This window comes from Phocoena sinus, chromosome 20, assembly GCF_008692025.1.
Source record: "Phocoena sinus isolate mPhoSin1 chromosome 20, mPhoSin1.pri, whole genome shotgun sequence".
Lineage (NCBI taxonomy): Eukaryota > Metazoa > Chordata > Mammalia > Artiodactyla > Phocoenidae > Phocoena > Phocoena sinus.
Genome location: NC_045782.1, coordinates 37106199 through 37132918, shown reverse-complemented (window position 1 = coordinate 37132918; position 26720 = coordinate 37106199). Strand labels below are relative to the sequence as shown.

At 57.4% G+C, this 26720-nt stretch overlaps 2 protein-coding genes across 4 annotated transcripts; both read right to left on the bottom strand.

Annotated features, from left to right (window-relative positions):
• Positions 1-203: 203 nt before the first annotated feature.
• On the bottom strand, positions 204-3322 carry CISD3 (CDGSH iron sulfur domain 3). Its single transcript, XM_032616228.1, has 4 exons — positions 3076-3322; positions 2707-2742; positions 2034-2153; positions 204-559 (listed from the first exon to the last, which is right to left on the bottom strand). Exons 1-4 carry the CDS (start codon positions 3112-3114, stop codon positions 380-382), a joined length of 375 nt encoding a protein of 124 aa, XP_032472119.1. The 5' UTR covers positions 3115-3322; the 3' UTR covers positions 204-379.
• Positions 3323-4853: 1531 nt separating this feature from the next.
• On the bottom strand, positions 4854-26470 carry MLLT6 (MLLT6, PHD finger containing). 3 transcript variants are annotated; one of them, XM_032616227.1, is made up of 20 exons: positions 26272-26470; positions 24977-25056; positions 24432-24486; positions 24072-24181; positions 22983-23086; positions 22645-22738; positions 20279-20434; positions 19549-19647; positions 16714-16852; positions 15478-16092; positions 14841-15022; positions 14500-14608; positions 12857-12923; positions 12515-12654; positions 11826-12023; positions 11633-11721; positions 10152-10501; positions 9630-9720; positions 8263-8619; positions 4854-7651 (listed from the first exon to the last, which is right to left on the bottom strand). In XM_032616227.1, exons 1-20 carry the CDS (start codon positions 26378-26380, stop codon positions 7610-7612), a joined length of 3186 nt encoding a protein of 1061 aa, XP_032472118.1. In that variant the 5' UTR covers positions 26381-26470; the 3' UTR covers positions 4854-7609. The 3 variants fall into 3 exon arrangements, with proteins under 3 accessions (XP_032472118.1, XP_032472117.1, XP_032472116.1); XM_032616226.1 differs by having other exon boundaries at positions 16633-16852; positions 20279-20431; XM_032616225.1 differs by having other exon boundaries at positions 16633-16852; positions 26272-26469.
• Between the last annotated feature and the right edge of the window lie 250 nt (positions 26471-26720).

Here is a 26720-nt window from a genome sequence, read left to right as displayed (position 1 = left end):
TGGGATAGAGGGGACAGGGAAAGGGTGGCTGGGTGCCCTGGCCTCCTCCTCTTGTCTCTGGGCTCAGCCTGCCTTGGGGGACCCTATATGGAGTGAACCTGAACTGCCCCCTCCCTGTGGCCAGTCAGGTGTCCCCAGCCCATGTTAAGATCCTGAAGGGGGACCGGTCATGTCCCTCACACCAGTGACCACAAGAACGCCACTCTGGGCCAGCACGCCTATTTAATGCCATCCTTGCCAGCAGGCATTGGGGCAGGGGCCAGTTCCAGCCACCCCAGATTGGAGACCTCGGGTTACGGGAGCAAGTCCTTCACGAGCCAGCTACGGGTACTGGGGTCCCTGGGGTGATCCCTTCTTGGGCCGGTCAGCAGCCGCCCCCTCAGAGTGGGGAGCCCACTTCTGCCTTCTGCACCTGCTCACTCCTGTGGGTGCCATCGCAGTATGGGGGCTTCTGGGTGGCCTTGCAGGTACAGAGCGCCACCATGCGGGTCTCCTGGGCCTTGAACTTGAGTGGGGATAGGCCAGTGCGTTTGAAGAAGTGGGAGCCATCACAGAAGGGCTGGAGGGAAAGAAAGAAAGTTAGAGACCCAACCCCACCTGCTGAGGCCGGGCAGGGCTGGGAGAAGCAGCACACGGGGCTCAGGGCCCAGACTCCTAAGTGATGCTGCCTGTGGTCGCTGCCACACCTGTCTCATCTGTAATGTGACAGTAAAAAGAGTAGCGTCATCCCAAGAAAATAAAATGCATTATGCTTACCATGCACTCTGCCGGCAGAAAGTGTTCAGTAAGTATGAGTCTTTACAGGGAGGACCAGGACACGAGAACAGAATTTTCAAGGCGAAATGGGCCCTTAGGTATCAGCCATGTTTATGCTGATAGGTGTTTTTTTTTTTTTTTTTAATGGCTCTGAGTCTCCATTGGTTCATGAAATTCATTTCCTTCTCCACATTCTTGGGGTGAAAACTTCTCTGGGTGGGCTTTAAGACTGGGGTATCAATTTTGTTTGGCTCCAGGAAGTAACTGGGAAGGGGGGAAGGGGACGTCCCACAGCAAACTGGCTGCCTGGTGTGAGCATCTATGCCCTTCCATCCTGGAAGGTGTTCCTGGGTAATGGAAACAGGCCCAGAGAGGTGGTTAGCTAGTTAGTTAGTGGCAGAGCTGGACCCAAGGCCTCTTGGCCTTGGAGTCAGGGTGGGATAGGAGAATGGAAGAGAGAAGTGTGCAGATAAAAATAAGCAACCTGTCCCAAAGGGCAAGAGGCAGAGAGGCACAGAGGGCCCTCCTGTGCTAGGCCTCACCCGTGGGCTGCACAGTGCCACCCCCGTGAGGACCTGCTCGAAGTCCACAGCAAATCAGTGGCAAAGCGAGACTCGGGGCCCTGCGCTGCTGACACCACGCCATGCCGCTTGGAGGAACACAGTTCAGAGCCCACTCAAGAAAGAAAGGGACCCCGGAGGCTAAGAATATGGGGCAGATTCCTGCTGGACGAAAGGCTCCTGGAGCAGAAGAGAGAAGGAGTTGGGAGCAGGCCGCCAGGCTGACAAGACAGCAAGAAACCAGTTCCCTCACAGAAACTGAGGGAGGGTTTTCAGGAGCAGATGCCAGGAAGGGGCACACAGGGCCAGAGAGGCTGTGCAAAGTCTGCCCAATGCTGGGGTCCGAGGCCTGGGAACCTTTGACCCAGATGCTTCCTAGGAGGAAGAAGGAGAGAGGGGAGAGAGAGACAGGGCACAGCCCCGGAGCCTCTGAGAAGGAGGGAGCACTGGAAGAGGAGGACAGAACCCTGGCTCCACCCGACCGGCCCCGGGACTGAGTTTCTGGCTGCATCCTGAAGGAGGGATGCAGAGAACGGTGAGCTCAGGGCTGTGAGTGGCGCTGGCCTGAGAGTATCCCTCCCCCCGAGTCTCCCTTGTCGTCCCTCAGGTATGTGTGGGAAAAAGAGGAACGTCTTGGGTGGGAGTTCCTGGGCAACATGTAGCGTCCCCAGCCACAGGTGTCATGTATCAACGGGAAGGGGGACACAGGTCTCTCACCTGCTTCTTGCTGTGGCCACACACACACCACCTGTAGGTTTTCCCAGCCACCAGCTCCACCTTGATGGGTGTTTTCAGGGCCACCACGGACTTGGCTGGGGTTTGGGGGAACCATTGGGCCTGTGGCAGAGAAGATGAGGGAGTGAGGGTCAGCTCATGCCCTGGAAGCACTTTCTTGCCTGTGGCCTTGTCCAATTTCCCAAGAGCCTTGGCTGGTGACAGGCTTCCTCTGCAGGAGGCTGATCTGATGCCACCCTGCAAGGACACTCCCCCCAGGACACCATAAGGCCCCTGAGCTCCAGACAGAGAAGAGATTTCAAGGCCATGCAAGCACATAGGTTTCGGGGTCCAGGCCTTCCTTTCAAACCCTGGCTCTCACCTGGGTGCAAGGGACGGGAGGCTCAGGATCCTGCCAGCCTAGGCGGGGGTAGCTGCACCTAGGGCTGGGTTTATCAGGCACCGCTGTTCTCAGGGCAGAAGGCTGCTCCCTGCCACTCTATCTCCCCTGAGCCATCGGGAAGGTAGCTATGGACAAGGCAGTCTCAGGCTGAAATCTACAAAGCAGGGCTGACCCATTCTGGTTCCCTCCTCTGGTCTCTACCTTTGGGGTCTCTGGGCCTGGGGGACTAGGGCAGAGAGAAGTGGAAACGGGGTATTGGTGGGTAGTACTTACCAGCCAGGAGGTGATGTCCCGTCTCTGGTTCAGCTTCTGCAAGGCAAGCAGGCATTGCAAGACGGTGGTTTGGAAACAGAAAAATATAAAGTCAACGGAAAGCGGAAGACTTCCAGAGGGAACTCACTTGGGAGGGAAGAGACGACAAGGCTTAGGCGAGTGGGAGAAATATGAGGTTAAGAATAAGGGGTCCCAAGAGAGGAACGGGAGTTGCTGGGGGAGGTGCTGGCACCCAGCGGGCGCTCAGGGAGGGCTGCGAAGGACCAGGCGACGTAGGGGCTTGAGGGACGCTCAGCTGAGGGGCGGGCGGGCGGGGCGGGCTCGGGAGGGGAGTCGCGGGGGCCGGCCGGCGGGGCCGCGGCTGCTCACCAGGGCCGCCGGCCTCAGGAGCGCTCCCGCGCCGCCCATGTCGGCCCCGCTGCCGCCAGCGCGCCGGCTCCGCCTCGCGCCCCGGTCACCTTCCCGCTTCCCCGCCTCCCAGCGGCCCGGCCCCGCCTCGGCCCGGAAGACGCTGCGGGGTTCGCGCGGTGCGGGCCGCGGGCCTGCGCAAGCCGACCAGCCCCAGCCGCCGGAAGTCGGGCCGAGGAGCCGACCCCGCAGCCGCCTAGGGGGCCCCGGGGTGTGGAGGGCTCTCCGGCGCCCCCTTTGGTTCCCGCGTGTCTGCGAATGACCCGCGCGGAGCATCGCCGCTCATTTCCTTGCCTGCGCCTCCCGGGCCCCCCACTTGCGAGCGGGGACCCTGACCGGAACCGTTTTCTCTTGCGGAGCCTTAGGGCAGTGCTTCTAGAAGCGCGGTGCGGACACATCTTGTCGCCTCGGGAGCTTGTTTTATCGGATTCGCGCCTGGCCCAGGCCTATACATTACATTCTTATGGGTGGGGCACAGGTAGCTGCGTTTTCAATATGCAGGGTATTTCGGGTATGTTGTGCATTTTGGTCTGTGAACTACTATTCCAGGTGCTTAAAGAAATGTTCATTGACCATCCCCCGACCCCCGATCCCTTCCCAAGGCTCCCACGGATGGCACTCCCTCTCCCTTTCCCTTCAGTAAAGCCAGACAAAGCAGGGTCTCTGGATTTTTTTGTTTTTTTTTGTAAAACATTCTTTTATTAAAAGAACAAGTGCTGTTTACGAACTGCCCTTCGTACAAATAACATCCGTTATACAAAGATACAAGATCCGAGTTATGCACAATTCCAGGCTTGGAGGTGACAGGGTAGGGGCATTGCCTTTTGGGTTGAGGATATAAAGGAGGCTTTAGAAAGAATGAAAAAGGAGCCCCTGGGTTTGCAAACTGTAGCTTCCCCTCCCTGCTCCCCTAGGAAGGGTCTACTACATTGAGACAGGCTGGGGCGGAAAGGCAGGGACAGGCGAGGAGCCAGGGTTTGGGTCTCCAGTCCCACCACCTAAGTCCCAAGTTGGGCTGAAGGACGTGACCAAAGGGCAATGAAGGCACGCCCTCAGTCCCCAACTTTTCAGTAGATCAAGTCAAAGTGGTTGGGAGCCAGACACACTTTTAATCTGGTTTGATGTGACCGGAGGGAGCCAGGGTACTATGCCCCGCTTTCCTGCAAATTCCCAACTGAAGTGACCTTAATCCCTCCAGGCATCTCTCCCCAGGAAATAAATTGGGATAAAGGAGAACTGGAAGCAAGCTGCCTACCCTTAACTCTGGCCCACCACACACCAAGGAAGATGCTGGAAGCTGGCAGGGGGAGCCTGTGCCTTTGAAAACTTGTCTGCATTTCCAGTTTGGGAAAGGGCAGTGTGGAGAAGGTCACCCTTTCTCAGAGCTGGCTCTTTCTCTTTCCCAGGCTCTGGCTCCCTTCCTAGGAGTACTTCCCTAGAAGTCAGGACAGGAGTGGGCAGGGGTGCTCTCATCGGCCTCAAGGGTAGGGCACCTGGAGGCAGCAAAAGACCTAGGAGTCTGAGGGGAAAAACTCATAAACAAATCGGAAAAACTTAGAGAAGAAAAGGCAACCTTTAAAGTGTCATTGTCTCTGGAGAGGATCCATCAGCTCTGAGCTAAGACAGTCAGTGCTTCACAGATACCCCCCACCCCGGCACAGCCCTGCACTCACACCACGCATCACACACACAGGGACAGACGGACAGCCACAAGGAGGCAGCGCGGTGGGACAGGAGAGCCGAGGACCGGGAGGCCAAGGTCCTGAGGGCTGGTCCTGGCTCTGCCCCTGAGCCCCTGCCCCTCCTAGGCTTGGAGCTATCACCTGTGAAGCAACGAGCTGGCTCAAAAGTCACCTAAAGACAGGTCCCTTCCAGCTCTGACATTCGTGCACTAGTTGTGACCTCAAGGCCAGACAGCGGCTCTGCATGCACACTGCAATCACACCTCTGTGTTGAGGGGCATGACGTACTAAGCGCCACTCTGCATTTTCAAACTCCACTTCCGCCCTGCAAACCACATCCTTCCCCTCCCCTAGACAGAGCCATATATAAATCTGCATCCCTTTCTACTCCCCATCCAAATTCATCCTAGAAAAAGGGACTGAGGCTGGGAGCAGGGGCGCGGGGCAGGGTGGGGGGGGTCTCGGTAGCCATACCCCTTGCACTGGGACCCCACTCCATCCTGAAGCGCTCCAGACCTTTCCTATTATAAAGCTCCCTCGAAAGAGGAAATGCACCACCGCTCTCATGTCCCCCTGCCCCCAATTGAGGCACAGCACCAAGCCATACCCAGCCTGGGTCCCTTCTTCAAATCTAACCTGCCTACCTGCCACTGCACCCCAGCCTGGGGAAAGTCAGAAAACAGAGACTCTTGGAGATGAGAACCCCAGACTCTCGGGTGCTGGAGGGAAGGGGAGGTCTTGGTTCCAGTGCACTAAGTCCTTTGGACCTCTCTCTGCCACAGCGGCCTTGGGGTGGATTGACTTCCCTCACTGTCCAGAACAGAAGCTGACTTTGGCTGTAAGTGGGCTGGCCTTGGGCAACGGTGTGGGTGTGAATGAGCAACTCTTCTAAGAACCTCTGAAGGTTATTTTTCTTTTCAGTGGTTTGGGGGCAGGGAGTTAGCTTAATAGATGAAGATGAATAAAATGCTGAATTCTATCATTTGTTTCTAACTGATATTTAGCGTTAATAAAAAGTGAGTATTTCTGAGGTCATCACAACTGCCTCCCCCCTCCCCCCCCAAGCCCTTGCAAGTGCCTAAGAAATTGCCTCTGAAGGATCCCACCCACCCCCTCCATTATCAGCTCCCTAACATCTTACAAAGTCTTATCAACAGGAATATTAATATTATTTTCAGTATCAGAAAAAAACCAGTTGAGCAGCACAGGCAAAAATATATCTGCACTACGTTTCTGTCATTGCCAAAAATATACACATCTTCTTTTCTTTATTTAAAAAACAAAACAAAACCAACAACAACGAAAACCCAAACAGAAACACACACACACACAAATCCACACATGCAAAGAGACTGACTAGACGTGGTCATCAGGGAAGCTGGCCACGCTCCTCCTGGCTCCGACCCCAGTGCACCCGACAGACACAGGCTTCGACCTCGCCCCTCTCCTGGCTGTCCCACCGGCCCTCAACCTTGGCCACCAAAGGCTCTGGGCAGGTGGGGACTCTTTAAGGTGAGAATTGCCCACTACACCCTGGGGAAATAGCTGGTAGGTGAAGGGACAGTTGTAGGTCAGCGTAAGCTTAAGTCTCCCCTGGTGGGTGGGGGTGGGGTGCGGGAAGGCAGGCTGGCTAATCCTGGGAGGAAGGTTTCACTAAAAGAAGTGGCACTTTACCCCCCTTGCCTCATCCCCCAATCCCTGGGGCTCCCCTTTGCCAGGGAAGCAGGACCAAGTATCAGTGGGGGAAGGGGAGTGCTGAGGGGGCACTGAGACCATGTGGAGTCTGGGGGAGGAAAGGCAGGATATTACCCTGATTCAAAGCCCCCAGCCCCCAGTTACTCTCCAATATCGGAGTACGGTTCTGTTTTTTGTTAACCATTCAGGCCCCAGAGAGAGACCAAAGTTGGTGAGGTGAGAGGGTGCAAACAAGAGCTGGGAGCGCCCCTCTGATACTGCCTCATCAGAGCACTCCTCCTATCCCTGCCCTCAGCTGCCCGGGCTCCAGCGGTAGACAGACAGACAGATGGACAGACACACACACACGCATACACGCTCTCTGAGTCAGGCAGCTCCATCTCCCCACCCTCGGCACTCCTAAATCCAATAGTGCAAACAAGGGGCAGGGGATCGAGGGGGCTGGGCCGCCCACCCCCTGCCTTCCCCCAGCCCATCACTGGGGCCCACCCCCCAGAGGTAGGGAGGCTTGGGCCAAATTTGATGCCATCCTACCCCTTCTTCGGCCCCCTAGTCTGTGGGCTTTTACAAGCTCAGCTTGTGACCCTTGTCGGGGGCAGGGGAAGGGGCCCAGCGAGAAACAGTCCAAGGAAGCCCTCTTGCCATCTGCCCAAGTTGGGAAGAAACTGCAGGTCAAGTAGGGCCACCCCTTCTTCCATAAAAGACTTCCGCACAGGGGCAGGCCCAGGGCCTAGCCCCCCACTTATCCCACTCAAGTGCTAATCCATTTTACGTGGCAGGTTCAACCAACCCCCCACTTATGCCATGGCCCACTTTGCTCTCTGGGGAACCTCAAAACATTCGCTGAGAGTGGGGGCTCCTAGGCGGGCTTGGAGCCTGTCCTCCTTCTGAGCCCCTCACAAAGGGGCCAGTGCAGAGGGGGAGGGGGGCCAGATGGAAGGGGCTCCCCTCTCGGTCTCAGTCCTCGGCACCAGGAGCGACCCACACTCCCCGGGCCTCAGCACATGCTCTGGGCCGGGGCTCTCCAGTGTCTGGGTGCAGGTGCCTGCTCCAGGCTGGGACCCCTCAGACCAGGATCTGCCCCTCCACTTGGGGGGCCAGCAGGAGCCTGGGTGGCTTTAGCCTTTTTCCTGGTTGGCTGAGGCTCCTTTGTCAGCAGTCTGGAAAAAGAGGAAGGGAGACTGGGGCTTTGGGAGGTGTCTGGTCCTAACACCCAGTTGAGAATAGCTTCCTGGGTCAAGAAAGCTGACGTTGGGTGCAGTAAGGGTCTGGGCTTTGGTGGCTGCACACCAGGGTCACCTTGTGTGTGTGTGTGTGTGTGTTTGGGGGAGTTGCCCTGCATAGGGCACCCAGCTAAGCAGGCATGTACCAGCTGAGGCCCTTTGCCCTCAGAAGGAGAAGGGAAGGCCTTTCTTGAAATGGCCCACCCAGAGCATCATCTCCTTCTAAATGGTCCAATCAGAGAGGAAACAGCCTTTCCTAATGGGTCTCCCCAGAGGAACGCCGTTTCCTAATTGGTCCTTTCACTATTAGCCCATGTGCAAAGTGTATCTTTCTTGGATCTGCAGGAGGGCACCCGTGTGCTGGCAGAGGCCCTGGGGTCTAGAGCAGGGCACTCTGCTGCCCTAGGGGTTGCTTCCTTCCTCCTTCTGATGACGCATCTGATCATATACCTTCTAATGCTCCCTCGCTGCCCATCCAGGAGAAGGGAGACAGCACGGTCCCTCTGCCCCACTCCCGGCCCCTCCCCCAAGCCGGACCCCTTACTTACCCCTCCTTTGGGGCCACTGCCACTGCCATCCGCCCCCGACAGGCTGAGGAAGGGGTTGGTCTGGGCAGTGAGGACTGGAGGCCCGCCTGCTGCTGCTACTGCTGCGGCCGCAGCTGCTGCGGCCATGAGACTTGTGTTGTTGCCGAGCGAGGGAGCCACCAGGGCTCCGGCGGGCAGCAGAGGTGGGGCAGATGCTGTGGGCAGCAGGCCAGGAGTGCCCGCGGACAGCAGCGGGGTGGAGCTCCCGGCCAGCAGGCTGGCCATGGGCAACTGGGAGCCCCCGGCCATCTGCAGCCGCTGCAGCTCCCGCTTCTGCTGGATCTGCTGGATCATCTGGTAGACAACAGTCTGGTGTTCCTGCAAGGGGCCCAGATTGCTTACTGGCCAGCGGTCCCCAGGGTCATCTTGCCCTCACTGGCCCGGGCACCATCCTATCACACTAGGACCATGAGGCAAAAGACCTGGGAGACACTCAAGGTTCCGTCTAACTCCCTCCTCTGGGCCTCAGTCTCCCCACCCAGACCAGAGAGTGGTTGCACACCGTCAGCATCTGGCGCAGCCACGGCCAAGTGCAGGGGGTTTAGCATCCCTGGCCCCACCCCCCTCACTAAATCAATTCCTCAGTTGCTATGACAACCACAAATGTCCCCAGGGATGGTATGACCCCAAGTTGAGAAACACTGAATGAGGTCAATAGTTTTCAACTCCCCTCTTTTTCATTTGTTTTTTCCCTTAAGAGTCATTTATTTTTGCTTTGAATGGGCAAAGCATTTTCAGTGTTCCAAAACCCAAAGTGATTTATTAAGGCTTATCTTCAGAAATCTTGCTTTTACCCCTGCTGCCATCTGGCCTCTGTAACCAATTGAATTGGTTTCTTATGTATCTTTCTCATATTTCTTTATACGAAAATGAATATTTTTCTATTTTTTCAACTCCCTCCTTTTTAAAAGGAAGAATTCCTTTCCTCCAAAGGAATTTTTAGCAGAACTCAACACACAAGAAAGACCCAAAAGGGGCTGCTCTGGTTGAAGCGGTGTCTGTCACCTGCTTGGCCACTGCTCTACGCAGACCCTGAAGTTCCCCACTGAAGAGCCTTGGGGCTGGAACTGGAAATGCTTAGTAACTGAGGACTCACCACCCTCCAGAACCCCTCGCTAGGATGCGATCTGGGGCCACTACAGCATCCCTTCCCCAGTGCCCAGGGGCCCCCCGAGAGGAACCCTTATGCCCTCTGACCCCACGTGACCCTTAGGGGCAACCTCCACCCAGCCTGGGGCTGCCCTCCCTGGGCTGGCCCAGACCCTCTGAGAGGGCCCTTCCAGCAGAGCTGGGGGAGGGGCGGTGGCCCAGGAAGGGAGGGGCATTACCGGGGTCAGCTGTGGGGATGCCAGGAGCTGCTGGAGCTGCTGGAGCTGCTGCTCTTGCTGCTGCAGGAGGTGTCGCTGCTGCTCGGTGAGGCTGAGGCAGGGGGACAAACCACAGACCATGGGAAGGGACAGCGGAACCCTCCTCGCCTGCTCCCCTAACTTCCCAGACTCCCTCAGACCCAGGTGGGGAGAGGCAGGGATGTGAGACATTAGAGGACTAGAGCGAAACGGACTGAGCTCAGAGAGGACAGTGGGAGGGAGGCACATCAGAGGGAAGAACTTTCCCAGAAGGAAAACCTAGGCTAGCTAGGGTACAAGGCATAAACAGACGACTTTGTCCCTGGAGAGCTACCATCTGGAGGGCACTCACATCTAACATCTAAGGAGAACCTGGGGTGACTAGATTCTAGACCCTGTAAGATCAGAGGACAGCTTTCCTTCTGAGGAACTGTGGGTGTTTGGGGGGATTCCCTCCCAGAGCCAGCCTCCCCCTTCCCTTCCCCAGACTGAGCTCTCCCTCACCTGTTGAGACAACCTGGCAGCTGCAGCGCAGGGGCCCCGCCAGCCTGGCTCAAGCCCGCGGGGTTGGGGGCGGCAGCCCCATTCAACCCCCCCAGGAGCCCATTGAGGGGCAGGGCCCCGCTGCCCGCCAGCCCCCCCAGCAGCCCCTCAGCCAGGGGCATAGTCCCCAGCCCCGCTGCCCCGGGTGCCCGGCCTAGCCCATTCTGTGGCTGGGGCGGGAGCGGGGCAGGGCCCCCAGGCAGGGCCAGGGGCAGAGTAGCAGGGCTCTGCTGGAGCAGGGGCAGCGGTGGGGGCGTGCTGTGGAAGGACAGCGACGAGCTGCTGCGGCTTGGGCAGCCTGAGTGTGGGTCCTGGGGAGGGAGGGGGAAGGGAGGGGTCAGAGGGGCAGGGGGCCAGCATGACCTTTCTGGCCCCCGGCCCGGCACCCACCAGCATTCTCACAGAGCACAGCCACCCCCCCCTTCCCCCAGGCAGAGCCACCCAGGAAGAAGCAAGGCCCGGGATAAAGGACAAGAATCCAAACAGTCTTCACAAGTCACTTCCTAGGGGCCCAGCACCCCTCACGATGCTTGTTTAACACTGAACAGTGATGACAGTAGTGACCACCTGGTGAACCAGACCCAGGGGGTTCAGTGCCTGACCTGGACTAACTCGTTACTGCCTTTTTATGGGTGAAACCACTGGTTCTTAGACAAGCTAAACAACTCTGCAGGCAGCTGGAGTGAAAGATTCAGGCTCAAATCCCATGTCCACAATTCAGTGGCTTGAGTGGCTTCTCTGTTTTAGTTTCCTCACTCATAACACGGGGGTAAGAGGAGAACCTATTCCATAAAACTATTGTGAAGACGAAACACACAAACCCTTTAAAAGTCTCAGCACAAGACGCGACAAAGGGCAAGTATGCAATTAATGTCGGTTACTATTATGACTATTGTTGCCCAAGTCACACATTTAGAAAGTAGCAGGGAGAACAAGAACCCACTTTGTTTGATTTCCAGAAACAACCACAATATAACAATAGCAACGGCTCCCCCAACCGCCAGCAATTACACGGGGATTATTTTGTGTGCAGCTACAACAAACTATAATAAACTCTTCACAAACACTTCTCAAAGAGGCCTTCCCTAACCACCTTATATTCAGAGAAGAACCCCACCCTCCATTCTTTCTCATAGCCCTCAAATTATTTCCATCTTAGTACTTTTCCTGATTTGTAATTATTGACTTTCTTGGATTGAGCCTGTCTCCAGGAGCAAGACTGTCCGATTTGCACACTCATTGCTTAGCCAATGCCTGGAGCGAAGTAGGCACCTCATAATTACTACTTATTTAATGAAGGAATGAATGGGTCAGTCAACCAATTACTCAGCCAGTCACTCCATTGTCCAGCCTCCAATAGCCGCAAGCTAGAGATGCAACTAGAAGGCCCTTGCACCTCCCCGCTCCTGCCCGTCCCTGGTGCCCCTCCCCGTGGCGCCCACCTCGGAAGACGTGGACAGCGAGTTGTCCAGGCCCAGACTGTTCTTCCCCGGAGGGCTCTTGCTGGTGCTCAAGGAATCGCTGCTGCCGGCTGAGGGAGGGGGATCACGGAAGGAGGTCAGGGGCTGGAGTCAGGGCCAGTTCCGACCGCACAGCAGAGGCCTCCATCCCCAGGCTGGGTGGGATTCCCCTTACCTTGGGGAGGCAGGCCATAGGGCCCAGGGACAGGGCCGTTGGTGGCAGGCAAGGCGGCAGGCAGGGCGGCGAAGGGCACAGAGAGTTGCACGTTGAGAATCTGCAGTCGCTCTTTCTTAGCCGTAAGGCTCAGGATCTGCTCCTGAAGCCGCTGGTTTTCCTTCTGCAGTGCATGCAGCGCCTTCAGCATCTCCACGACTGCAGACAGAAGGCGAGAGCGCCTGAGCCCCGCGGGCCTGGAAAGGCTGGGGGCGGGGCCAGGTGACCGGGGGCGGGGCCTGGAGAGGCGGGGCCTGACAGAGGAAATAGAACTGAGACCTAGCAGAGAAGGCGCCGGCTAGCGAGGGACTCAGGTGAGTCCTGGGGAGCTAGAGGTGTGAGGACCACGGGTGGGGCCTGAGGCTTGGGGTGGAGGCCAAGTGCTTGGGAGGGAAGGGGCGAGCGGAAGTTGGGGCTTAGTAAAATAAGGGCCAGGAGGTCGTGAGGGCCAAAAGCCCTGCGAAGAGGGGGCGGGCTCAGGAGCAGGACCCAGCGAGGGTTAAAGGCAAGGCCTGCGGTTGGCCAGAGTTAAGGCAGGGGCGGGGCCGCAGGCGGAACCTTAAAGACGTTTGGGGACCTGGGAGAGAAAGGTGACCGAGTCTGGGGGTGTCCTAGGACAGGTCACCCAGCCCGACATCACCCCTTCTCACTGTTGACTCCGGCCTCGCCATCGCCCTGCTTCTCCAGCAGCTGCTCCATGTTAGTCGTTCCGGGGGCCGCTGGGTCCAACTGGCCGCCCCCGCAGGGTGCTGTCTGGTCGAAGAGTGCTGGGAGACTGCTGATAGGGGACCTGGGGTCAGAAGGGAAAACCGAGCTCAGGCTTACCATACTCCCCCACTCCTGTCTCCCTGCCCTCCTCCCGCCTTAGGGGTTTCAGTCATCCCCTCTGGATCCCACCCTCTTCCCCGCGCCCGCCTCTCCGCTCTCTCCTCCCTGACAGCCCCTCCACCCCGCTCCCAGCCCCTCCCCCAAGCCGCCACTCTCTCCCTCACATGGAAGACAGACTCTCCTGGGGGGAGGTCCCCCGACATCGGAAGCTGCAGTCCTCCAGGTCTGGCTCTTGGAAGGAGAAGGAGGGCAGGGATCAGCGAGGAAGAGGTGCCGTCGGCCTCACAGTCCCCGCCTGGGAAGTGGGTGCGGGATCTGGGACCGTACCGCAGACCCCTTTCCCCAGGATCTCCCAACCCCAGATAGCCAGTTCTAGTTCTTAAGGGGCTGGGAGCCCTGGCTTGGAAACCCAGCGCCGTGGGAGGCAAAGCCATGAGATCTCGTCCCTTCCTCCTTCTCTAGGCAGAAAGGCTCCTGCAGCCTGGCTACTTTCAGATCCACCTCCTAATTTTTTTTCCTGGAAAACTTACAACTTCAGAGTCATAGAAACTTGGGGCCTACACAGTCCTGAGTTGAACTTGGATATGATACTTACTTGCTGTGTGACCGTGGGCTTGAAACTAACCTCTCTGAAGTGATTGTTATGAGGATTAAAATAAGGTAGTAAATGTGAAGCGTTAATCTGAACGGCTTAGCTGGCATGCAGCAAGGCCTTAACTACTGTAGCTATTATAATCAGTTTTATATGACTTTGATATTAATAAACTAAAAAATTAGGCGTCAAAACCCTCTGTTGGGGGCTTCCCTGGTAGCGCAGTGGTTGAGAATCCGCCTGTCAATGCAGGGGACACGGGTTCGAGCCCTGATCAGGGATGATCCCACATGCTGCGGAGCAACTAGGCCCGTGTGCCACAACTACTGAGCCTGCGCTCTAGAGCCCGCGAGCCACAACTACTGAGCCTGCGTGCCACAACTACTGAAGCCCGTGTGCCCTAGAGCCTGTGCTCTGCAACAACAGCAGCCACCTCAATGAGAAGCCCGCACACCACAACGAAGAGTAGCCGCAACTAGAGAGAGGCTGTATGCAGCAAAAAAGTCTCAACGCAGCCAGAAATAAATAAATAAATATTTAAAAAAAAAAAAACCCTCTGTTGGGCCACTGAATTCCACTTTGCGTTTTGGAAAAATACAGTCACCTACTCTGTAGGGTTCTTAATTCTGGAATCAGATTGGCCCCCTTAAGGCTTACCTGAACTGGTAAGCCCCACCCTCCAGCCGGCCAGGTGGTACCTCTGCACCAATCAGCTCTCTGGGGCTGGGTTGACTCTCCAGGGAGAGGGAGGGGCACTTGTGACCCACCCCCTTAACTCCTAAATACCCAGAGAGGCTGTTGTCCAGCTGGTGGGATCTCTGTAAACTCTGATCCCAAGAACTCACCAAGAGGCCAGCAGGGAGCTAGGCTACAGCGGTAGGAGAACGAGGCTTGGAGCCAGGGTACCAGAATTTCAGCTGCTGCGCTGCCTTTCCCTACCCCAACTGCCTTGAGCAAGTCATTCATCTCTCTGCCTTTTTGTTTTGTGAGATGGAGCAGTATTTATTCTGCCCTGTCCTGTCCCGCCTCCTCACGGGGGTTTTAATGTGAAAGTGTAGGTTTGTTGTGTGTGGAATGTTTTTTTGCAGGGTGGGCAATGGCCAGAGGGCGCGGGCAGCCAGAAAGCCCTCCCATCCTTTCTGGGGTGACAAGCAGGTGACAGGTGCCCCTCAGGCCTTTGGGAAGAAAGGGGAATGGGGTCAGAGACTCACATACCTGTGTGGCTGCTCTCGGCTTGGGTGAGAAGGGGGTTAACGGCACCCATGGGGGTTCCAAAGATGTGGGTAGAAGGGAGACTAAAGGTGGAGCCAGCCAGAGAAAACACCTGAGGGAAAGGAGGTAGAGTCCAGCCTGGTGGTTATTCTTGGATCTAGAGCACAACTGTGTGCACCGGGGTGGAGGGGACCAGGTGTGCTGGGGAGGAGAGAGGACCAGAGAGAGGGAGAAGTCTGGTGGTGATCAAGCCCAATCTCTCAAATTCCCATGGGAAGCTGGGGTCCTCAGCAGGCTGTCCCCCACCTGCCCAGGGATGGCGGAGCCCAGGAGTAAGGCCTCACCTGAGTGGTGGAGATAGAAGCAGAGGAGGAAGGGAGGGTGCTGGTGAATGGGGAGCGGCTGAGGCGGGGCAAGGCCGAGGTCCCTGGGGGCCCCAGAAGGCTGGAGGAGAGGGGGGTGCTGCAGACAGCCCGCAGCATTCCACCACCGTGGGAGATGGGGTCCTTATTACTGGTGTAGATGCCTACAGGCACAAGACAGACACAGAGGGCAGCTTAGAGTCACCCCTCCCCCACGCCCCACCTTAGTCAGGTGGCTAGAGCAGCCTCTCCCCAAGGAGAACACTCCCCTGGATCTGGCCACACACCAGTCTCACCCTCTTGCTGCAAAGATGTCACTTCTCGCTTGGGTGACATCTGCTTGCATGCCTGCTTATTCCACTGCCCTGCTAAACCTGGAGAATTCCCAGTTTTTCTAATCCCCCAACCCAAACTTGGTTAAGTCCTGTTGGCAATCTCTCCCGCTACAACCATGCAGAAAATGGGTATGGGGGAGTGTCTCAGAGGTGACTGTCACCTGCATCCTTTGTCTTTTGGAGCAGTTTCTATCGCATTTCCTTCTAACTGTATGTTTGTGCCTCTGTCCCCTCACTAGACTGGCTGGGCCCTACGATACCCTCCATCCCCAAGGGTCACTAACCTGCCCCCAGCAGTGGGGACTCCAGGCTCAGGCTGGGCAGGCTCCCGGAAGGCCCAAAGGTACGGGAGGCCAGACCACCCAGGCCAGAGCTGACAAGGGAACCTCCGGAGAAGGGTGAGGCAGCAGTGGCGGTAAAGCCAGCCAGCTGGGCACCGGGCAGGGAGGGAAGGGCCGGGCCCCCGGTGCCCTCCTTGTTGCGGCTGCCCTTGGGACGGCCTGGCCCATGTCGGCTCCTCTTGCTGGCTTTGTGCTTCTTCTCCTTCAGGCCTGTCTCAGGGGCCTCCTCAGCAGGCACAGGGGCGGCGCTCAGTGTGGGCATCCGCTTGTGGGTGCCTGCTGAGGTCCCGGACCCCGAGACGTGGGGTGACTTATAGTCCCCAGGGGACGGGGCCCGGGCCCGGCCCGAGCTGGAGGTGGTGGTGGAGAAGCGCATGATGGGCCCAAAGCCAGAGAAGACCACCTTCTGCTCAAAGAGGTCAGCCTTGGGGGGCTCGGGGGCTGAGGGAGAAGGAGGAGCTGAAGGGGGGCGCACTGCGGGCTTGGAGTACTTGTCCTCCTCTGGCTGCTCCAACTTGGGGAATGCAGAGAAGTCAGGGGAGCTCTGCAGGGACGAAACTGCAGAGGGGGAAACGGAATTACAGCTGGACCCCAGATCCCCTGCCTCCCTCCCACTCAGTGTACACTAGTAGAGAGAGCTCTGGTCAGGGGATGGGGAAGCTGAGTTTCCTGTCCCAGCTCGGCCACTGTCTCTGTGTCCTGGGACGAGTGTCCCCGCCCTCCAGCTTTCCCACCTGTGATAAAGTAGGAGGAGAATAACTCCCACCCTAGTGAGCTCACTCGATGACTACAGAGATTACAGGAGGTTAGAGCTGGTGCTTTAAACGTGGTACCTGACAGCATAAGTGCAGGGGATAATGAATATGGTTATGGGGGTTGGAGAGGTGGGCCCTGAGGGAGACCGGAGGGGAGTTCCACCTCGAGAGGAGAGGGCTGAGGGGAGGCTGTGGACGGGAGTCACTTGGTGGGGATCCCTCCCCACCCCAACCACTTTAGGAAGCAAATGAGACGCAAACCAACATAAAAAGGCCCTTGGTAGAAAAGCTCAGGGCCAAAGACTGTCCCGCTCCCAGCCTCCTCCGGGACGCCCACACTCACCTGCAGGCTGGAAGGGCCCCCCAGAGGAGGAGGAAGAGGAGGAGGAAGAAGAGGAGGAGGCGGAGGTAAAGCTGCTCACACCTTTCCCACTGCTCAGCTTCTTCCCCTTGTGACTCAGGCCATGGCTGGAAGACTTTTTCCCCTTTGAGTCCCTGCTGCTTTCAGAAGTCTCCTGAGTGCTGGCCTCGTGGTGGGAGGAGGAGGAAGCTGAGGAGGAGACCTGAGGGAAGGAGGAGAGGAAGGCTCGAGGCCGGCCCCCAGGGTCTGGGCTCACCCTGACTTGGGAACGGAGCAGGACACAGGACCTAGGGCTCTACTGGGGGAGCCCAGAGTTAGCTTCAGGAAGGATTTTTGGGCAAGGGGATAGTGGCAGGAGCTCCTAGACCAGGGAGATGGGGAGGCAGCTCTGTAACTTCTGGGTGTGAAGAGTTGGGAGCTCTGAACCCAAGAAACTGTCTGTCCTTCACCTCGGGCAGGCGAGAAATGAAAACAGTTTCAGAGCCTGTACTGATGCACGTATCTTCTTGGTCACTCATTTAAGAAATACTTAGGGGCTTCTCTGGTGGCGCAGTGGTTGAGAGTCTGCCTGCCGATGCAGGGGACACGGGTTCGTGCCCCGGTCTGGGAAGATCCCACATGCCGCGGAGCGGCTGGGCCCGTGAGCCATGGCCGCTGAGCCTGCGCATCTGGAGCCTGTGCTCCGCAACGGGAGAGGCCACAACAGTGAGAGGCCCGCGTACCGCAAAAAAAGAAAAAAAAAAAGAAATACTTAGGCCTAGAGCGCTGGACTTGTGTTGGGAAGTGATGTACGCAGGGAAGAGGAACTCCAAGGAGAATGGCCCCATTCCTGGGCCCTCCAGTCCCCACCACTCCCTCCATGCTCACCCCCAGATGCAGCCACCTGGCCGACAGCCTGCTCCCCAGCCACTCCATGCCCTTCCTAGACAACCTGAGCTTCCATGCCCAGCCCTCTGCCCAGAGAGCCTAGCCTTCCTCTTCCCAGGAAACATCTTCTCCTTCCAAATCCAGCTCGAGAGCCCCCTCTTCCGTGAAGTCACCCTATAGCTACCTGGGGTGGAACAAATCTTTCTGTCCTCTTATTTCCGGGTATCGTGTACCCACCCACATCAGCCATCAGGTGCCACACTGCGGTCCCCCACGTCTGAGGGTGGCAGCAGTGGCTGGAAGAGCAGGGTCCCTGGGGTCTGTTAGCCTGGTGGGTTCTGCCGTTTACCACCGTGTTATGTTGTGTGGTCTCTCAACCTCACCGAGCTTCAGTGTCCTTATGGGGCTAATTATGCCTATTTGGAGAATTACGAGGACCACAATGCCAGATACATAGTATGGGGTCAATAATGATGATGATTCTGATGGCATGGCTGCTAGTGATACACTGCAGAGACAGTGTCCTGTGGTAGTTAAGAGAACAGGCCTTCAAGCCCGACTGCCCGGGTTCAAATCTTGACTCTACCACTCCCTAGCTGTGTGCTTTTAGGCAAATTACTTAACTTCTCTGTGCCTCAGTTTCTTCATCTATTAAATGGGGTTAATAAAATACCTACTTCATTGGATTATTTTGAGGATTAAACGAGCAAATCCCCCAGGCATCCCCTCCATCCCCCTGTTCCAGAAGGGAGCCTGGCATGTGGTGAGTGAGTTAGGGCTTTGTATTACTACCAGGGATGGCTTTTCCTCCTGGTGGAGACCAGGTATTCAGTAAATGAACAAATGCCAGAGGGAGGATGGATGGGAGAATGAGAGCCACCCGTGCTGCCCCTTCCTGGGCGGAGCCCTGGCCTCTTGTCTTTTTCTTTGTTCTTTTCAACAGCTGGAGTTCTGAAGGGAGCCAGATGTGGTTATGAGAGCAAGGGAGGAGAGGGCCCAGGGGGAGGGGTGGCTGAAATGCTGGGGTGGGTGGAGGGGGATGGGCAGAATGCTCCAACACATCCAAAGGGATGCCCAGCCACTGGGATAACTCCTAGATCTCTGGCCCTCTCTTTCCCCCTGCCTGCAAACCCCAGGGAAAGACAAGAGGGCGCAGACATCAAGCTTTTCCAGGTGAGCCCTGGGCAGCAGGGAGGGGAGAGGGTTACTGGGACAGTTGCCACAGCAACGTCACCCTGGAAACCTGATACCTGAGCCTCCTGCTAAGATGCCCAGAGCTCTGCCAACCTCCTGAGGCCAGTGGAGGTGAATGGGGCAGTAATGGTGACAGGAGGAGGCAGTGTCTCCAGGCCCCTGTTCTCCTTCCATGGGGAGGACGGACTGGAAGGAGGGGCAGGGAGGGCTGCTCTGGCTTGGATTAGCCATTCCCTGGCCTCGGATAGGGCCTGCTGGTTGCTTATCCAGATGTTGCCAGTTTCTGGAGTCAGGCCTGACATGCCATGCCCCTACCAGGAAGGTGGGCTCAGTGAGGGTTTCAGGGTGTGGTCCACAGGCCTGCCCCGCAAGCCATCAAGGGCCACACTTTCAGTCCCTCCGGCCTGCATGGAGCGGGCTTTTGGTTAGGCGACAGGCTCTGGGCAGCCTCCTGATGTGGAGGAGGGATGAGAGTGAAGGGGTCCTCTCTGCCTCTCTTTGGGGAAATGGGCCCCAGAAAATCAGAGAAACACCGTGAGTACTGTACCTGCAGACAGGAGCCCAGTGCTGAGGCCCTCTGTCTGGACAGAGGCAGATGTGAACATCTGGCAGCCAGCAGGCAGGGTGGTGCCCCCCACCCCACCCCTACCTCTCCTGTTTGGGCTGAGGAGCAGAGGCCCCTCCCGGGCTAGAACAGGAGTAGAGCGGGGCGGGGTGGGGAGCAGAGGCATATTAACACGAAGCTGAGGAGGTTCCCAGGGGTGCTCACCCTGACCCCTCACCCCGTGCCTCCCTCCCGCTGCTGTGGCCATCCCTCCTGGGTGTAGGCAGCAGTACCTTGTCAGCAGTGGGGACCACAGGTGGGGTGAGGATGCTGGGGGGTGACTCAGGCCGCTTCTTGTGCTTCTGTTTAAGGCGTTCTTTGTCCTTTCGACTCTGGGGAGGAAGAAGGGACTGGAACTGATGCTGGGGAACAGTCTGGATCAGGATAAACACAGCACATGCATGTGGGGAGTGGGGTCCTTTCAAGGACAAGGCTTTGTGGGCACCATCTCCCCCTATGGAGGGACTGGGGGACTTTGGCGGGACAGGAGTGGCCCAGGCAGGTTCCTCTGAGAGCCGACAGCCCTTCCCCCTCCTCCTCACTGCCTGCTAAAAATAGCCTGTCCCATTATCATGCCAGCGACACAGAGCACCACTCATGTGAGCACACACCCGGGACACCGAGCTGTGCGGAGGGGCGGGAGCCGGGGACGCAGGCATGTGCACTTACAAACTGGACCGACACATGGCTAGACTGGGGCGTGTGTGCAAATGTTGGGGACACTGTCGTGTCATGGGGAGGACACGGAGGAACCACACAGATACAAAGAGCCCCAGGGAAGCCAAGCCTTCACCTCACCCTCCGTGACCCTCACATGTCACTTCCTCAGTCCCCTCTCTGCCCTCAGTGGCCTCAGAGGAAGGAAGGGGGTAGGCCCTAAGGCCTTCCGGAGACCTGGGTGGCTTCTTGAAAGAAACAGGTGTTTGTGAGTGGGCAGGAGGGGTAGAGGGAGAAGCCTTTTACCTTCTTCTGGCCCCTCTCGTGGTGGGAAGGGTGCTTCTCCTGCTGCGTGGACGGCGAGGCCGACCTGCTCCTCCGGCCAGAGATGAAGCCGCTACCGCCTCCCCCTGTGCCTCCCCCTCCTCCGCTGCCTCCCCCGCTCGTGTGCCGGGATGTCTTCTGGGGAGAGAACCGAGAGGAACTGCCATACCCTCCTCTCACTAGCCTAGGAAAAGGTTCCTGAAGATCAGGGAACCCCCCACCCCCACACTGCCCGTCACTAAGAGGACCCTGTGTCCTTAATGATACTCTGCTCAATGGAAGTGCATTCCCTAGACTGGAATCCTAGTTTCCCCGCTGGCTTGTCCAGTGCACAAGATTCAGCAGGAGCTGAGGCCCAGAAGAGGTGGGGCGTCTCAGCCCAGCAAGGCACGGCGGAGGCCTCTCACTCTCCGCCCACCTCTTCTCACGGTGCCCTCTCGGCCCCTCTCAGGCCCTGGGCCACGGCCCACCACCACCTCCTTCCCTGGGGTGGAGGACATACAGGACAGCCCTCACGGGAGCCCCTGCTCCCCTGTACTCCATACCCCATCCTCTCCTCCAGACACTTTGCTCCAGCCATCACCCCTTCTCCTTTGTTCCTGGCCCTCCACCAAACACAGTGGTTCCTTTTGTCCCAAAGGACCTACTGCCCTTAAGAAGCAGGGGGGAGTAAACATCCATAAGAAAAACCCAGATGACCCTTGTGCTGCCATTCCCCCCGGGCCAGGGCCTTGGACTCCCCACTGCCTGGGCTGATGGCTTCACCTGTCCTAGACTTAATAGCTGTTCCCTCTAAGGTCACCCACTACCTCCCAACTGTCAAATGCAAGCACTAATTTCAGGCCTCGTCTGACCCCATCCCTCCCCAGCAGTGGGTACTGCTTCTACTCTGCTGAGCTCTGAACTCCCCACCTCATGGTTCTCTTCACACTTGAGCCCCCAACCTGATGGGCACCCGGGGATTCCAGCCCCAGCCTTATACACCTGGGGCTGCCACTACCACCCTGCCCGGGGGCCTCACAGCCACCAAATCGGAACATCCCCACTTGGCACCTCCGATGAACCAAACCGAGCTCCCTACGTTGTCTTAAGGTGATATCAAACCCTGCACCTAGATGACCCTATGACTTATGATCCAAAGTAGGACACTTCTGAAAATGAAAGGGGGAGCTATTAATAATTACACCAGGGCAAAAGGCACAAACTGGGACTCTCTGGGGCAGACCAGGACATATGCTAGCCCTACAGAAGCGTACTGCACCACCTGTTCACAGCACAGGTGCTCAAGCCCCATCCACCCAGCACTGAGAGCCTGGATCCTACGTGCCACCCTCAACTCCTCCTTCTCAGCTACCCCGACATGTAGGCAAGTCTATCTAGAAATGGTTCTAGAACCCAGCTTCATCCCTCCATCCCCCCTTTCTCACAGCTGTCTCCCAGCCGCCGCCCTGGCCCTTCAAATCTGGCTTCACAGTGGCTGCCAGGGTAATCTTCCTAAAACACAAATCTGATCATGTTACCCTCTTGCTTTCAAGCAGCCTTATAAGCCTGTAGCCTGGGGGTGAGGTCCAAGCTGCCTTCCCAGTCAGGCCACAGCATTACCTCTCCAGGACACCCCACAGCTTCTGGAAATGCACGTCTCTCCACAAACATGGATTAGCACCCCTTCTCCCGCCTCTCCTTGGGCCCCTGAACCTGGGGCAGAAGCAAGTCCAGCTCTGGCCCGGCTTGGGCTTTTTCGCCTCATCTCCTGCCTTGTCCTTCCCCCACACCCTGTTCGGCCGCTTATGAATGCTTTCTCATCTCGGGGCTTTACCCACGCCAGTCCCTCTGCCTGGGATTCCTTTCTCTCTGTCTTTGCTTAGCAGGCTGCTGAGAAGCTTCAGACTGTCTGTTCTGAATCCCACACACCAGCTATGAGATAAATAACAGAATCTTAGTGGGTCTTAGCTTACTCATCCATAGAAACGGGGAAATGCAGTACACCTAGTTCTTAGGGTTTTGGGGATGATCGCACAAAAAAACACACATACAGAGATTAGTACAGAGGCTGGGACACAGCAAGCCCCACAAATGTTGGCTCAGCTTAAATGCTGCCTCTTCCTTGAAGTCTCCCAGACTCTGACAGGCAGGGCCTGAGCTCCGTCCTCTGGATGGAGCCTGGTTCGGCTCTGATTCACACCCCTCAACTGTGCTTCAATTATTCCTCATCCAGTGGTGAGCTCCTCAAGGGCAGGGGCATAGTTCCTTCCACGTCTGTCCTCCCAGCACCAGGCACTGGCCTGGCCTGGAGCCCATACCCTCTAAACCATGGCTGACTGACCCATTCATGCCCAGATGAAACTCACCATTTTGCTGAAGTGGTATTTGCAATAACCACAGTACTTGACATTGTCGACCTCCAGCACTTCCTCCTCACACAGCAGGCCTGCCATTTGGGCACTAACCAAGAAAGGTCAGCCTGAGAAGGGTGGCCACAAACCAGACCGGCCACCTCCCCTGCACCCTCCTAGATCCCTGCTGGGGTGAAGCCAAGACCACCCAAGGAAAGCACTGCCATCATCTCCAAAGACACAGCAGCTAGGATGAACCTATTTGGCAGCCACCCATGGCAAAGCTCGGAGAGGGTTGGTACAGCTGGCTAGAGAACCCTTCAGGGTGGGTGCAGGGCAGGCGGGGCTCTCACCAGGTGACATGGAAAGCTTGTCGACATCCGTGGCGGTTACAGGTCATGCAAGCTCCTGAGGCTGCCTTGCTTTCCCGGCCCTGCTCCTCACAGATGTAACATGTCTGCAGGATACAGTACAATCGTGCCCTCCTCCCTTTCACCTGAGGGATCCTTTGGTCTCCCCCCTCAATTCCATCCTCTCCACGTGATCCTAAGTCAGGGCTATCCAACAGCACTTTTGGTGATGATGGAACCGTTCTCTACCGCACTGCCTGATGCAGCAGTCACAAACCACGTAAGGTTACTGAGCACCGGAAATGCGGCCAGTGTGACTGAGGACCTGAGTTTTAAATTCTATTTGATTTTAATTAATTTACATAACCACATGTGGCCAGTGGCTACTATACTGGACAGTGCAGTCCTTGGACGGTGAGCCCTATAAGGCCAGGGACTGTGTCTGCCTTCTTCACCGGTGAGCTCATCCCCACCTCTGGGCCTTTGCACATGCTATTCCTTCTGCCTGGTACCTGGAACTCTCCCCCCTCATCAAGGATGGCTCCTTCTCATCCCCCAGGTCTCAACCAAAATGTCTCTTTCCTTGACTACTTTATCTAAAGTAAGCCCCCCCCCCCCCGCAGGGTATCCTTTATTTCAGTACCTTGTTTGTTTTCTTTACAGCACTTAACACAAGTTGCATTTACTTTATTTGCCTGTTTATTGATATCTATAGTCTTCCCACCCGAAGTGTGAGTTCCGTGGGGCAGGGAGCACACCTGTCTTGATCAATGTAAACACTGTGTGTCTAGCATCTGGCTCCAGTTTTGGCACATAGTAGGCACTCAGTAAAACGTGCTCAGTGAATGAATAAGTGAACTGCTCGCTAAGGTCTACCTTCAGGCAGTATTTCTGCAAGGGAACCTACTATTTCACTTGAGTTCCAGAGCACGAGCTTGAATCTATCAGTGGAAGGTGCCTACCCTCCTCCTGAGTTCCCCGAAAGTGTAGGCTGGACAGAATCAAATTACACTGGATGAAGGAAGGGCTGGAGGGACCCAAGAACGGTTGGCTAGGGAAGGGACTGGTATGGGGCAGGTAGGGGCCGCTGACCTTGTTGAAGCGATCATGAGGCACGTACTGCAGCACGATGGGCTCCATGGTGAGCACGTTGGCAAACTGCACCTCAGGGATGTAGAGGGCACACACCACGTGGGCCCAGCCTGGGGCAGTGTGGGGCTGGCCTCAGCTGCGATGGCGAGCCCAAGACCCCCACCTCTCACAACCCCATACTGCAGATGGTCCCCTCCTCCATGGCCTTCCCATCAGACTCCACTGCCAGCCAGGGAAGGGAAGGGAAACCAGCCTCTGCATTCCACCCCCACCCATAGACCACTCCTGCCTTCCCAGACCCTGCTCAAGGAGCCTTGCTGACCTCAGTAGATGAGCCCTGGGGCTCAGCACCCCCCTCACCTCCATTGTCAGTCCTCTTCAATGCCCCATCTTTGTGTGGGCACAGCTCACACCTCTGCCAATAAAAGGGGGCACAGGGGTTTGGGGGGTGGGCTTTCCCAAAGCGGGTGGGGGATATGCTGAGCTGGGCCCTCCCTGAACACATTCAGAGGGCCCCAGGATGTAATGATAAGATGTCTAAGGAGGAACTGGTGGGGGTACAGAGAAAACAGGATTGACCACGAGTGATCATTGTTGAAGACGGGTGGTCCACATCAATGTGAGGTTCGTTAGAGCACTCCCTCTACTTTTGTACAGGTTGGAAACTTCCCATAATAAAAAGCTCAAACAAACAAGCAAACAAAAATAAAAGGCCCGGTGCCTGAGGTGACACAGAGTGAGGGATAAGCTGAGGGACAGATGGGGTTGGTGATAGGTGTGCAGGAAGCAGGAAATCCTGTGTGACAGTCCCACCCCAGCCTCAGCCTCAGAGTCCCCTAGCTCGGTGGGGAGTTGGGGGGGGGGTGCTCAGGTGTACAGAGGGGAGAGAGGAGTCTCAAACTCACCACCCTGGCTGCTCGCTCCTGAGATTCACATTTCCTGCAGAACCAGGGTCCTGTTGGCACCTGGACGATGCCATAGCAAGCTGGGGATGAGGGAGGAGGATCACCAAGCAAATCTGTCACCAGGGGCTGTTCCCAGAATAACTGGGGAAGGGGGTGACTCTAAGGAACTAGGCCAGGGGGCTGTTCCCAGCCTGGGGGGCACTCACTAGACAGCAGGACCACAAGGAATGCCCAACAGCACGCAGCCAGCTTTCAACCACACAACCAAGTCCTCCAAGCAGAGGTGGGAAGTCTGAGTCCTTGACCTTAAACTTCTAGAAGATCCTCCCCTCATGCCCTTTCTGTACCCAGCTTTCTGTTTCCCAGCTCCTGCCAGGACCAGTCCTCATCATCAGGAAGAGAAAATCAGCGGAACAACATTTACGATAGACAAACGCGTTTTGTTGTTATTGGGGGGGGCATTTCTTAAAGGGCCAGTAATGGAAGAGGCGGGGAAGTCGGGGGTCTAGGGAGCTCATCTTCTGCCACTAACTATAATAGGTACAGCTCAAAAGTCAAGGCCGAGAGCAGGTGCAGTGCAGGTAACCAATAGGAGAGTGGCGGGAAGACCCGACAGCGACAGGATTAAGGGCTGTCCCAGGAAGGGGGGGGCGGGCAGCTGGCTGTGCCAGACAGGCGGGAGATGCCAGTCTGCGCCCTCGGTAAGATTCCTCAAGGAGTTAACTCCCGAACCATGTGCTGCTGGGGGAAACTCCAAACCTCCCTCTTCTCTATTCCCGGCCCCCTGCGCAACCTCTCTCCTATCCGCAACTCTTTCCCGGAGGATTTTAGGAGTCCCCTCTCCCCTGGGACCCTTCTCCTCCCTTCCCAATTCCGCTCCTCCCAGTATCCGGAAGCAGGAGGGGAGGATGACCCCCCCCCCCTTGACCTCTCCCTCCGAGAGCCGGGACCAAAATAACCGGGCGGGAGGGTACACCTCGCAGGTAAACATTCTCCAAGCAGCCCCGACACTGACGGTGTGGGGCGCGTTGAGTGCACTCATTGGCCCCTAGACTGTCCCCAAACTCCCTCAACTTGGGGTGGGGGGCGCGGGACTGGAACAATAGGCAAGAAAACAATGCCTGACCCGGTCCTCCAGGACCGGGCGGGGGCAGCCCCCCGACTCCTCCCTTCTCTTCAGGTGGGGTGGGGGAGGGGCGCCCGAGCCCCGGGAGGTCTCCAGAGGGCGCGGCCGGGGGCTCCCTGCCCACGCCGCCCCCTGGGTCCCTCCGCACCCCCGCGGGCCACCCCCATACCTTGGTGGACAGCCACGCTGCACGCGTGCCCATCACAGTAGACCAGCGGATTCTCGGCCCAGCCCCTCTCGTCCGAACATACGCAGCAGCCTCCTACCATCTCCTTCATACTCCCATGAGCTCCCTCCGGGGCTGGGGCGGGGGGCCGGCCGGCGGGGGTCGGGGGTCAGGGGGGGAGGGAGGGAGCGGGGGGCCGCGCGCCTCCTCGCTCCCTCCTCCTCCTCCTCCGCCGCCGCCGCTTCTTTTCTTTGCCTCCTCCTTCCTCCTCCTCGGCGTCCTCCTCCTCCTCCTCCTCCTCGCTCGCTCTGTCTGGCCGCCCCCCCCGCCGTGCTCTCGCCCTCATGCCCCGACGGGCCCCCCCCGCAACAATGAGACCCGCGCGCCGGGCTCGCCCCCTCCGCGCCGCACGCCCAGCTACCAGGGCCGCCCGGCCGCCGCGCAGCCCGGGC

What these genes read in the sequence shown, in the direction of transcription:
- CISD3 (XM_032616228.1), bottom strand. Translation starts at nt 3,114, where the DNA reads ATGGGCGGCGCGGGAGCGCTCCTGAGGCCGGCGGCCCTG. An exon ending in TCCTGAGGCCGGCGGCCCTG is followed by an intron (nt 2,743 to 3,075) that starts GTGAGCAGCCGC and finishes CTTGCCTTGCAG; the next exon opens with AAGCTGAACCAGAGACGGGA. An exon ending in GGGACATCACCTCCTGGCTG is followed by an intron (nt 2,154 to 2,706) that starts GTAAGTACTACC and finishes TCTCTGCCACAG; the next exon opens with GCCCAATGGTTCCCCCAAAC.
- MLLT6 (XM_032616225.1), bottom strand. Translation starts at nt 26,380, where the DNA reads ATGAAGGAGATGGTAGGAGGCTGCTGCGTATGTTCGGACGAGAGGGGC. An exon ending in AATACCACTTCAGCAAAATG is followed by an intron (nt 20,435 to 22,644) that starts GTGAGTTTCATC and finishes TTCTCTCCCCAG; the next exon opens with AAGACATCCCGGCACACGAG. An exon ending in TGGCGAGGCCGGAGTCAACA is followed by an intron (nt 12,024 to 12,514) that starts GTGAGAAGGGGT and finishes TTCTGTCTGCAG; the next exon opens with TCGTGGAGATGCTGAAGGCG.